A 12,159-nucleotide genomic window follows, 5' to 3' on the forward strand; every position below is an offset into this window, starting at 1 on the left:
AATCAGTCAATCCCTCGTCCCACCTGGATTCAATAATTCGCTCCACCTACATATACGCCCCAAACCAAGATCCTTTCTCGCTCTCGTCTGAGGCCAAACTCATCCCTCCCACCCAACCCCTTAATCTTCCATCTCAGCTTAGGAACCACTGGGGATAAGATGGAGCCATGAAGACCATGAAGAGCATCCATCGCCGAGGCAGTTCCCCCATCCAGAGTCTCATTCCCCGGTTCCTTGAGACACCTGCTCATACTTTCATTCAAGTCATCCCTTCATCCCATCCCTTCATCCCTCATCCCCTCATCCCTCATCCCCTCAGCCCTCATCCCCTCATCCCCTCAGCCCTCATCCCTTCCCCTCATCCCTTCATCCTCTCATCCCTTCATCCCTTCCCCTCATCCCTTCATCCCTTTGACCCCTTCTCATAAACCATCAATCCATTGTGGCGTGTAGTTAGTGAAATGCTTGATGTTACAGGAGCCAGTTAGATGGATGGTCTCAGAGTGGGTGGGCCTCCCTGATTGCAAAGTAATTACTGATGGTGAATGGTGAATCCACCACGCGCCAATCACTGGCCAATATTCCATGACCAGTTTGGTGAGAGGAGTGTCCCAGACCCAGAGAGAGATCTGCAGCATGCAGTAACATAGTGTATCCGACCAGAGAGAGATCTCCAGCATGCAGTAACGTAGTGTATCAGCGTAAGAACTTTATGGTTCTAGCATTGAGACTACGCAAATTGTGACTGACAGACAGACAAGCCCGCCAGTCCACCTGAGCAAATGTATTATAGGATACAATATGGCTACATCTTCTTTGTCACCTCCATGTTGTTTCCACATTACCACTTATATAACATACAACCAGGGGTGTAGTGGTAAATACTGATATAACATACAACCAGGGGTGTAGTGGTAAATACTGATATAACATACAACCAGGGGTGTAGTGGTAAATACGGAGGTGGATAAACTATCCAAGGTGAGTAGTTTATCCACCTTGTTTCCCCTCATTGATTAATACAGGTGATCTGAAAATAGGTGACTAACTATCTGCCTCATTTCAAAGAGGTGGGTAAACTGTGTTTACTTGTTTACCCTCCTATGCCTCTGCATACAACACATCTCTGTAACATCCATGTTGTTTCCCCATTACCACTTAAAAGCTCATGAACACACTGAAAAATAACCACTTCCCAACTCAGGAAATGGGACAATCCGAGGAACATGTGAATGCAGCATTTGTCATAGGCTCCAATGTAACCTACTGTTGCGGCTGTAAAACAGTGGATAGTTTTGAGCATCACACAACCGCTGCAAAATGATTTGTTTTACTATCAGAATTTGATCCATTCAGTCAGATAACATTTTGAATGTCTAGAAGAGCCACACAATTAAATTATTTATCCCCATTCCAGTTAGCAGAGGGCTAACAGGAAGTTAGCCGGCTGGGGCGAGCAGAAGTGTCTGGTGAGCATGCTCCAGGCCAGCGCGGGAATGTCTCCACAGACAGCACATAAAAAACTCCGGTCTCCTGTGGAATACAGAGAGTTATGTGAAGCTGATAGGCTTCATCTACATTGTGGTAACTCATTTGGCTTGAATGTAACGGACGTTCATATCTAACTGACACAGCACAGCTCTGAGCATGCTGACAAGGCACAACTCTGAGCATGCTGATACAGCACAGCTCTGAGCATGCTGATACAGCACAGCTCTGAGCATGCTGATACAGCACAGCTCTGAGCATGCTGACACACAGCACAGCTCTGAGCAGAAAATTGTATAATAGCAACGTTTTGGAGCAACGTTGCTATTTTACAATTTCGGCTCGAAAATTGTAAAATGGTAACGTTCTGAGATCTTAGGGTTAGGGTTAGGGTAGGGGGAGGGGTTAGAAACAGAAAATCTCTGTAAACCACGCCCAAACCACGCCCACCGCTGTAGACACATACGTTACCATTTTACAATTTCTGAGCCGAAATTGTAAAATAGCAACGTTGCTCCACAAACGTTGCTATTTTACAATTTTTTTGGAGATCGGGTTGACACAGCGCAGCTCTGAGTATGCTGATACAGCACAGCTCTGAGCATGCTGACACACAGCACAGCTCTGAGCATGCTGACACACAGCACAGCTCTGAGCATGCTGACACAGCACAGCTCTGAGCATGCTGACACACAGCACAGCTATGAGCATGCTGACACACAGCACAGCTATGAGCATGCTGACACAGCACAGCTCTGAGCATGCTGACACACAGCACAACTCTGAGCATGCTGACACACAGCACAGCTATGAGCATGCTGACACAGCACAGCTCTGAGCATGCTGACACAGCACAGCTATGAGCATGCTGACACAGCACAGCTCTGAGCATGCTGACACAGCACAGCTCTGAGCATGCTGACACAGCACAGCTCTGAGCATGCTGACACAGCACAGCTCTGAGCATGCTGACACACAGCACAGCTATGAGCATGCTGACACACAGCACAGCTATGAGCATGCTGACACAGCACAGCTCTGAGCATGCTGACACACAGCACAACTCTGAGCATGCTGACACAGCACAGCTCTGAGCATGCTGACACAGCACAGCTCTGAGCATGCTGACAGAGCATCCAGAGCTCCTTTCATATCAAACGTTTCTTCTTCAGTTCTTTCTCTCCTCCGATCTGCAGAATCAGCTGCACTTGTTAGCCGGAGATATACATGTTTTTAACTTCATTGGTTTGTTTGGAGCGTGGATTGTTGTGGTTGGTCATGCGCGTCCTTTCCAAATGAACCCTTTGTGTACACTCCAAATGGAAGCAGGATATGCGAGGCAGCGATCACACAAACATGTCGTTAAAAGCAACTATCTGCCCTGACTTTCTCCCACACAGCATGTTTCTTTTGTTAGTGATGCCTGAGTGAACCAGCACTATTATTATTATTATTGTTATTATTATGGTAGCTCAGGAATTTCTATTCTATTCTCTATTATTTTTTCTCTATTTTATTTTATCATATATTCTGTTCTATTCTATTCTCTATTCTACTCAGTGGCGTGCCTGACCAAGTTGGTGCCCTAGGCAAGATTTTTGCTGGTGCCCCCCCCCCAACAATCTGAGGGGGCGGGAAACCAGATTTAGAGGAATATCTAATTTTAAATTAATAGACTGAGCAGGTGTAACCATAAGGCTATATTGATTTAGAGGAATATCTCATTTTAAATTAATAGACTGAGCATGTGTAACCATAAGGCTATTGGTTTAGAGCAGGGCTATTCAACTGCCGAATACGGCCCGCCAATCAAGTCCGACCGGCCCGCAGATGAGTTCCCCAAAAATATTTTTTTTTTTTTTTTTACAATTAAACCTCATTTACTTATTACACCCGACTGGTTGTTTTTCAGATGTGATCTAGCTAAAGTGAACTAGACAAGTCAGATCCACTATAAATGTTTTTCAGGAGATGCTGTGATGTAGCCCCAAGAAAGGTGCAATATTAATGTTTTTCAGGAGATGCTGTGGTGTAGCCCCAAGAAAGGTGCAATATTAACTCATTGAGTGCCAGCCACTTTTGGAGAACGGACGCTCCCAGTGCCAGAGTTTCAGAGCGTTTTTCAGTGATTTCTCGAGGCCCACAGAATATTGTGTGATATTACTATGTAAACACCGAACACGTACTAAGAACGATGAGACTCTCTTCTATCATCTGCAAAAAAAAGTTTATTGATACCATTTTCCGTTCTTTAGTTATGAGCCGGAGAAGATAGGCTGTTTTGAGCAAAAAGACACATTTCAAATTAGAAGCTGAGTTATTCCGCCTTTTGTGAAATGCAGCATTTCAAGCACATTCACTGAGTCTGAAGCTAATATTTTCTGATGTAGTGACGTGGTGTAGTTGTGTGGTGCACTGCGTGCCCCACCCCCCTCTCCCCCCCTCAGCTGCAAACTCCTCCCCACACTAACACGCACCCAGTCTATTTTCGGAGCGCTCCGTTTTTGTGCGGCGGTTCCCAGCGCGACACGGAAATGCCAAACCGGACTGCAGGGAAAGGTTTGGCCCTTCGGCGTCGGGTGCTGCCTTTCTGGCGGCTAATCGTGTGGAGAAACTATACAGCAGAGACAGAGGGGCTGAGTTGTGGGCGCGGATTGACTGCTGTTCGCAGCCAACGTCAGATTGCAGCCAGAGCAATCTATATGGCTCTGGCTGCAGCATGAGCGGTTTCTTTTTCATCACGGGGCTTTTTCCTGCTGTTTTCCGGACCTTCCTCTAATCTGGAGAGCACTGTCGCCACCTAATGGGTCTGTAAAATAGGTTATACACATCCAATAGCTACAATATTTGTACAGGAGATGCAGAAGGCTTTGATCCACGTCCAACCGTCAAAAAACGCATTTGACGTCGATCGACGTCCTTGGCACTCTACGTCACTATTTACTTTGACGTCGATCGACGTCCTTGGCACTCAATGAGTTAATGTTTTTCAGGTGATGGCGATGTGATGTCACTAAAGGGAGAGCAGGTGGTTACATGAAAGTGAGTGAGAAAAGGAGAAGATACTGAATAATGACATCACAACAGTATAATCCTAATGTTAATTTAAAATTAAATATTCTTCTAAATATGGATAAAAGTCCCAAAAACATCAAATTTTCTTTGATGTCATTCCTTACAGCACCCCCTACTTAATAATGGTTCCAGCGCGGCTGCGAAAATGTGGTGGCGCGTGTCAAGTGTACATATGGCTCGGGGAACGGTCCGGCCCCCGGCCCCGACAATGTGGCCCCCTGAACAATTTAGTTGAATAGCCCTGGTTTAGAGGAATATCTAATTTTAAATTAATAGACTGAGCAGGTGTAACCATAAGGCTATTGGTTTAGAGGAATATCTAATTTTAAATTAATAGACTGAGCAGGTGTAACCATAAGGCTATTGGTTTAGAGGTATATCTCATTTTAAATTAATAGACTGAGCAGGTGTAACCATGAGGCTATTTTCGAAACTGCTCAGCCTCCTGGAAAGATCCATAATCACCAGACTAAGTACATTGCCACTGCCCAGGCTCAATGGACTTGACAAAAAAGGGAGACCACACATTTCAAAGCAATGTAACACAATGTTTATTTTGGCTGGTATTGCCTTTTCAGAAGGTAGACATCTTTTCTCTTCCATTAGTCTCATCTAGTGTCCTCTAGAGCAGGGGTTCCCAACCTTTTTTGTGCCAAGGACTGGTAGATACATGGGAAAAAAAGTCACGGACCGGTTGTCAATTTTAATGGTTTTAGTTATATATATTTACTCACCATGTGGTGACAAAGGTTAAATAACAGCCTTTTGTGGTGTACTATATGTAGCCTATACAGTATTTATGTTTTTGTTTTAACTACAAACATAAATAAACGTCAACTTTTTTTTTTTTTTACCTCTCAAAAATCTGAGGGGGCAATTGCCCCGTCAGTTACAATGGGCATGATGATTCTGATGTCACCGCTAAAACTGCTGCCTGCAGTGCAGGCTCAGAATTGACCTTCCCCCACTATGGGAAAAAGCTCCGAGCAGGTAGAAGGGGGCGCAGCCGTGCAGGGGGTGGGTATGGATTAGGGACCATGGTGAAAGTGCTGCAGCCCAGGCAGCCAGAAAGCCAGAATTAGAAAAATGATTTCACTATTATTTAAAGACTTAAGACGTTGTTGTGCTTATTTTTTGTCTACTATTGCAAAATAATAGTAGGCATATTATCATGAAAAAGTAGTTGTTTAACACATTCACTGCCAACAACGTATGAACACGTTTTCAGAATCCAGCTGTTCCCTGCCAACAACGTGTTTACACGTTTTTGGCATCGATTTTTTTTTTTTGACGGTGGGTTGTGCATCTAAGCCTTTTACATCTCTTATATAATTATTGGAGCCACCGAACGTTTACAACCCATTCCACCGACCCACTAAGTGGCAACAGTGCTCTCCTGGCTAGAGAAAGGAAAGCATTTTTTTAACTTGTCAAGCCATTCTCAGCCCAGCCATTCTCCTTTTCGCGCTGATTGCTGGCGATGCGGGATTGCAAATTTACATAATAGATTCAGCCGATCTACTATGATCGGGTGATAGATTACAGGTGGAGGAACACACTTTGAAACACGCAGCATAAATATGACCAGAATCGCAAAAGCTTCTCTCAACCAAAACTCCAAACGAGCGAGTCCATCCCGACTTCCTCAAACAGCGGCCCAGACATGCAGGCACAGGAGAGCAGCAAAGCACTGACTGGTGACAAGCTTGTCCGCCCACGGAGGGCGGAGTTGAAGCAACTCGAGAGGGAGGGAGAGAGAGAGAGAGAGAGAGAGAGAGAGAGAGAGAGAGAGAGAGAGAGAGGGAGGGAGAGCGAGAGGGAGGGAGAGAGAGAGAGAGCGAGAGGGGGAGGGAGAGAGAGAGAGAGAGAGCCAAAAATGAATGGTTAAAGTGACCGTTCCATCCAATTTCACAAAAAGCCGTTTATCTCTGAATATTCTTTTTCACGCTAAAACCATGCTGTATTCAACTGCTAATGCTTACATAACTACTAACTCTACAAACTAACTCTTTTAGACAGAGAAAGTACACATTCTATTAGTACTTTTGAGATATTGTATGTTCACAAACTCCAAGCTGAAACGAATCCTCGGCTCTTATAAAATGAGCCATAATCCTCAAAAAACGGCTTGGCAGAAGCTACCTACAGCAAAAAAAAACGTCTGGCAGTCAATGTGTTAAAAAAAAAAAACTCTGGCGCCCCTAACGGCTCAAGCGCCCCCTAGAATTTGCCTAGTTCGCCTAATGGACGGCACGCCACTGATTCTACTATATTCTATTATATTGTATCCTATATTCTACTCTATTCTATACTCTATTCTATTCGATTAATACTCTATTATCTATAGAATATAATATAGAATATAATAGATTATAGAATAGAATAGTCTATTCTATTCTATTCTAAATTATTTTCTCTATTCTATTCTACTCTACTCTATTCTATTCTACTCTATTCTATTTATTTATTCTATTCTCTATTCTATTCTATTATACTATATTCTATTCTACTATATACTATATTCTATTGCATTGATTGTATGCATTGTACTGCACCTTGCTCTGTAGCAGTGTATTATGTACTTGTCATTTTCTTCTATATTTTAGTGTTTTATTTTATCTGTGAAGCATTTTGTTCGGCTTTTGTCTTTGTAAATGTGCTCTATAAATAAAATTGACTTGACTATTCTACTCTATTCTATTCGTCTAGCCTACAGAATCCATATCAGTCTGAGTACAGTGAAGATCCTGACCAGTCTCAAATTGGGATACCAGATAGATACCAGGAAGACCGAGGTATTCACACACACACACACACACACACACACACACACACACACACACACACACACACACTCACACTCACACTCACACTCACACTCTCACTCTCACACACACTTACTCACACTCTTCTCATTTTGTCTTTAGTTGGCTGTTTATTTAAGTCTGCGTGCGTGTGCGTGTGCGTGTGTGTGTGTGTGTGTGTGTGTGTGTGTGTGTGTGTGTGTGTGTGTGTGTGTGTGTGTGTGTGTGTGTGTGTGCGCGTGTGCATGCGTGTGTATGTTTGCTCATGTTTGTGTTTTAGGTGAGGGGAACGGAGGACACCTATTGGTTGATCGGCAGAGATGGCTTCACCAAAGCTTTGCCTGTTCCCCCAGACCTCACCGGAGGGTAGGAAAACATACACACACACGCGCACAAACACACACACACACACGCACACGCACACGCACACACACTGCTCAACCCAATTGGCAGAATAAAATTTGACATTGTACATCAATCTCAATCTAAATTTGAAATAAAAGCTGTTAATTTGAAAACCTTGTCTCCTTTCCAACATTGGTCACAAATAAAACGACTTTAATGAATCGTAAAAAGGAAGAAGTTTCACCGCACACAATGTGGAACTTTAAGTTGATTTATTCTCTAAAAAAGCAACGCGTTTCGCCACTCAGGCTTCATCAGGCTCATATCAGTCAGTCACATATCAGCACAATGTTTTTATAGGCTGCACCTGTAATCAGTGGAATGGGCAGCAGCTCACAGAGGGCTACCAGGAGCCAATGGTAATCAATTCCAATCTTCATACAAATTAGCAATGGTTACATCTCATTCATAATATCAAAAGGCTCAATCAATATCAATACAAGTATTAGGCCATGAACAACAATATATATATATATATATATAAAACATTAATTATACAAAAGGGCAACAATACATTTTACAAAAGGTAGGGCAACAATAAATGTACTTCATGATCCCTGCTTCTGATCCCTACATAAGGGGGAGGGAGGGTGGTGAAAGAGGAAAAAAGTGTATGGGGGTGTGGTCCTGCCTTTCCTCACTAGGTGGCATATCTGGAAGCAGAAAGAACATGTGAATAACAGGCACAAATAAATTACAAATCCATTACAATATACATTCTACAAAATACACCAAGATCACAACACTACATTTAATTCATTATCTTAAAAATTACCCAACTCTATCCCTGTGAAAATAGGGAGGGGACAGAAGCTGGACTCGGGTGAGGGAATATATTTTCCTTACACTACCTGTGTGCATAAGAGAAATACATTAGAACTAGGGATGTTCGATATTGGCTTTTTTACCGATATCCGATATCCGATAATGTCCAACTCTTAATTTCCGATACCGATATCAACCGATATCAACCGATACCGATATAAGCGGGCTTTTTTTCCACCAAAATTTCACGTAACAAGTTACATAATGTAGCTTAATGTAGCTGAAGAGTTTAATATATAATATGCATGTTGTGTTAAAGTTGTAAGTGTTAGAGAAGCGAGCTTGTGACCAGAAGGTCGTCGGTTCAATCCCCGGGACCGGCAGGATAAATCTGGGTGGGGAAAGTGAAAAGGCAGCGCTTGCCCCTCCCTCATTACCACCACTGAGGTGCCCTTGAGCAAGGCCCTTAACCCCAACCGCTCCAGTGGAGCTGCTCAGTGGCCAACAGATCAGACTGTGGTTGTACTGGTCAGCTTCCAGGTATGAATGTGTGTGTGAATGTGAACAGGGCACTCCTGAAAAAGAGAGCATTGCTCTCAGTGAGACTCCCCCTGTATTTAAAAAAAAATATATATATATATATATATATATATATATATCGGCATGAAAACCGATACCGATATTTTCCGATATCGATTTTTTTATGCTAATATCGGCCGATAATATCGGTAGGCCGATAATATCGGACATCCCTAGTAGAAGGGAGACACGGGCCCCGTTCCAATACCCATACTTCCATACTATTTAGTAGGCAAAAAAAGATTTAGTATGTCCCAATACATAGTATGTCAGATGCAGTATGCCAAGAGTACCAGGATGTTGTACTACATCAGCTCCTATTTCGGAGTATGCATCGATGCATGCTGCACCAGCCAATCTTCCCCACAATCCTTTGCGCAGCAGGAAGTGACGTCTTCTTCTTCTTCTTCTAATGTTTTATGGCGGTTGGCAAACAACTTTTTGTGCATTACCGCCACCTACTGGAGTTACGTCGCACTGACTGAGCTGCGTGTTCATGAATGAGATAATTAACTTTAAGAAAGCCTTGAAATATGTTCAAACCAAACAAGCATGGTGTGTACCAAAACACTTGATTCCTGTTTAGAACTCTGACTTAATGTTTTTGCTTTATTTATTTTATTTTGTTTATTTGATTGTCTGTTCCAATTTTGTAAATGTTTAGTCTGAATTTTTTGTATAATGTACTGTTTGTTACTGCCAGACTTTGTTTATTGAATAAAAAAAAAAAAAACTCAAATGTGGCGCTGCGGACGTCGGCGGAAGTGAGCAAGAGGTCGGAGTTCAGGAAGCTCACGTGACGACAGATGTAGTGTGTCCCAATAGTATGCATTTTGCATGCATGCTGCACACTACAATCCATACTTTGTGAGGGCAGCGGCAGTACATACTACAAGAAAGAAGTACAAGTATGGGTATTGGAACGGGGCCACGCACATCCCAGCCTAGTAGGGCAGGTGCAGAACTTACAGTGATAAATGCAAAGAAAATTGTAAAAAGTTTGCACACTGCAAAGGGCTCCAGTTTCCAGTTTCCAGTCCAGGACTTCTTCGTCTGAAGAAGGGCAGGGTGCTGCCCGAAACGTTACCACACGGTTTTGCAATAAAAACCTAACTGGAGCCCTTTGCAGTGTGCAAACTTTTTACAATTTTCTTTATATTTATTGTTAACCTACCTTTTGTAAAATGTATTGTTGCCCTTTTGTATAATTAATGATTTTTTTATATTGTTGTTCATGGCCTAATACTTGTATTGATATTGATTGAGCCTTTTGATATTATGAATGAGATGTAACCATTGCTAATTTGTATGAAGATTGGAATTGATTACCACTGGCTCCTGGTAGCCCTCTGTCAGCTGCTGCCCATTCCACTGATTACAGGTGCAGCCTATAAAAACATTGTGCTGATATGTGACTGACTGATATGAGCCTGATGAAGCCTGAGTGGCGAAACGCGGTGCTTTTTTAGAGAATAAATCAACTTAAAGTTCCACATTGTGTGCGGTGAAACTTCTTCCTTTTTACTATGGACTTCCTTCCTGACACCACCGGCACCAATGTGAAGATCTGAGCTGTGCAGGGCAATCTAACTTCATAGACTTTAATGAATGTTGTTATGTTTAGGCAAGTAAAACAACTTGGTTTAGGTCAGGGTTATGGTTAGGGTTAAATAACAAAAACGTTACATGTGAAATGTAGTCTTTGAACATGGCTATCCAGTGTGGAAGGCAAGTATTTCCATGATCCACCCCGACCACAACTTCCTTACTGGACACCGCCCTCTTTCAATAGCAGACTCTATGACGTTTCTAACCACCTATTTTTTGTTTGTCTGTCTGTCTGTCAGGGCCAGTAACCATGGCATCAGTCTGGATGAGATTCCAGTGGAGAGGAGACAGAAGTTCCTGGATCGACAGAGGAAGATCAAGAAATAACACACACATACATACACACACACACACACACACACACACACACACACACACACACACACACACACACACACACACACACACTACACACAGACACCTCCTTCCTTCACATCCCCTCTCAGATTTTAAATCAACTACAACCTGTCCTGAACCAAATAGTTTTCTGGCAATATGCTTTAATAGATGCATAATACAGACAGAGACAGACAGACAGAGACAGACAGACAGACACACACACACACCGACACACACACACACACACCGACACACACACACACACACACACACACACACACACACACACACACACACACACACACACACACACACACACACCCTGGAAGACTGGACTGTGTTGTTATAGCGGCTAATTAAGATGTTAAGCCAAACCCAACAGTTACATGCTCAATAGATCCAGTTAGATCTCAATAGATTCAATTAGATCTCAATATATCTAATTAGATCTCATTCGATCTCAATAGATGTTATTAGATCAAATTAGATCTATATAGATCCCAATACATCTCAATAGATCCCATTACATCTCAATAGATCTGATTAGATCTGTTTAGATCTCATTAGATCCAATTAGATCTCAATAGATACAATTAGATTAAATGTATGGAGTGACCAAGAGAGGGAGCAGCGTACGTAAATTCTCTTTTCCCCAGTTCAGTCCGGACTTTAGGCACCGTTACACCCAATGTACACCAGATGCGTTACGGCTGCATTGCGGATCCAGTAAAACTGCCGCATCAGACTCTCACCCATGTTAACTTATTGAGTGCCAATGACGTCTAAAGACGTCAATTCAAATAGTAACGTAGAGTGCCAATGACGTCTAAAGACGTCAATTGCGTTTTTTGACGGTGGGACGTGGATCAAAGCCTGATGCATCTCCTGTAAAAATATGGGGGATGTTGAAGGTGTATAAGCTATTTTACGGACCCATTAGGTGGCGACAGTGCTCTCTGGATTAGAGAAAGATGAGGAAAAAGAGTAGAAGAAGCCTGTGGGGAAACGGAAACCGATGCATGCTGTAACGTTAGCTGTGAACAGCAGCCAATCTGCTCCCACAACTGAGCCCCCCCCCATCTCCGCTGCGACAGTT

The 12,159-nt window shown here is 42.9% G+C and overlaps 1 protein-coding gene across 1 annotated transcript in view; it reads left to right on the plus strand.

Annotated features, from left to right (window-relative positions):
- The window catches only part of LOC310779348 (retinal guanylyl cyclase 2-like), a gene marked incomplete at both ends in the record, with an annotated part of 126,536 nt that extends 115,485 nt beyond the window's left edge, over positions 1–11,051 (plus strand). The window contains 3 exons of the mRNA XM_083639887.1: positions 7,273–7,358; positions 7,648–7,733; positions 10,964–11,051. Coding sequence (XP_083496013.1) covers positions 7,273–7,358; positions 7,648–7,733; positions 10,964–11,051 — 260 coding nt within the window. The remainder of the gene's footprint in view (positions 1–7,272; positions 7,359–7,647; positions 7,734–10,963) is intronic.
- Positions 11,052–12,159: the final 1,108 nt, after the last annotated feature.

Source organism: Poromitra crassiceps (genome assembly GCF_964638095.1).
Source record: "Poromitra crassiceps genome assembly, chromosome: 7".
Lineage (NCBI taxonomy): Eukaryota > Metazoa > Chordata > Actinopteri > Beryciformes > Melamphaidae > Poromitra > Poromitra crassiceps.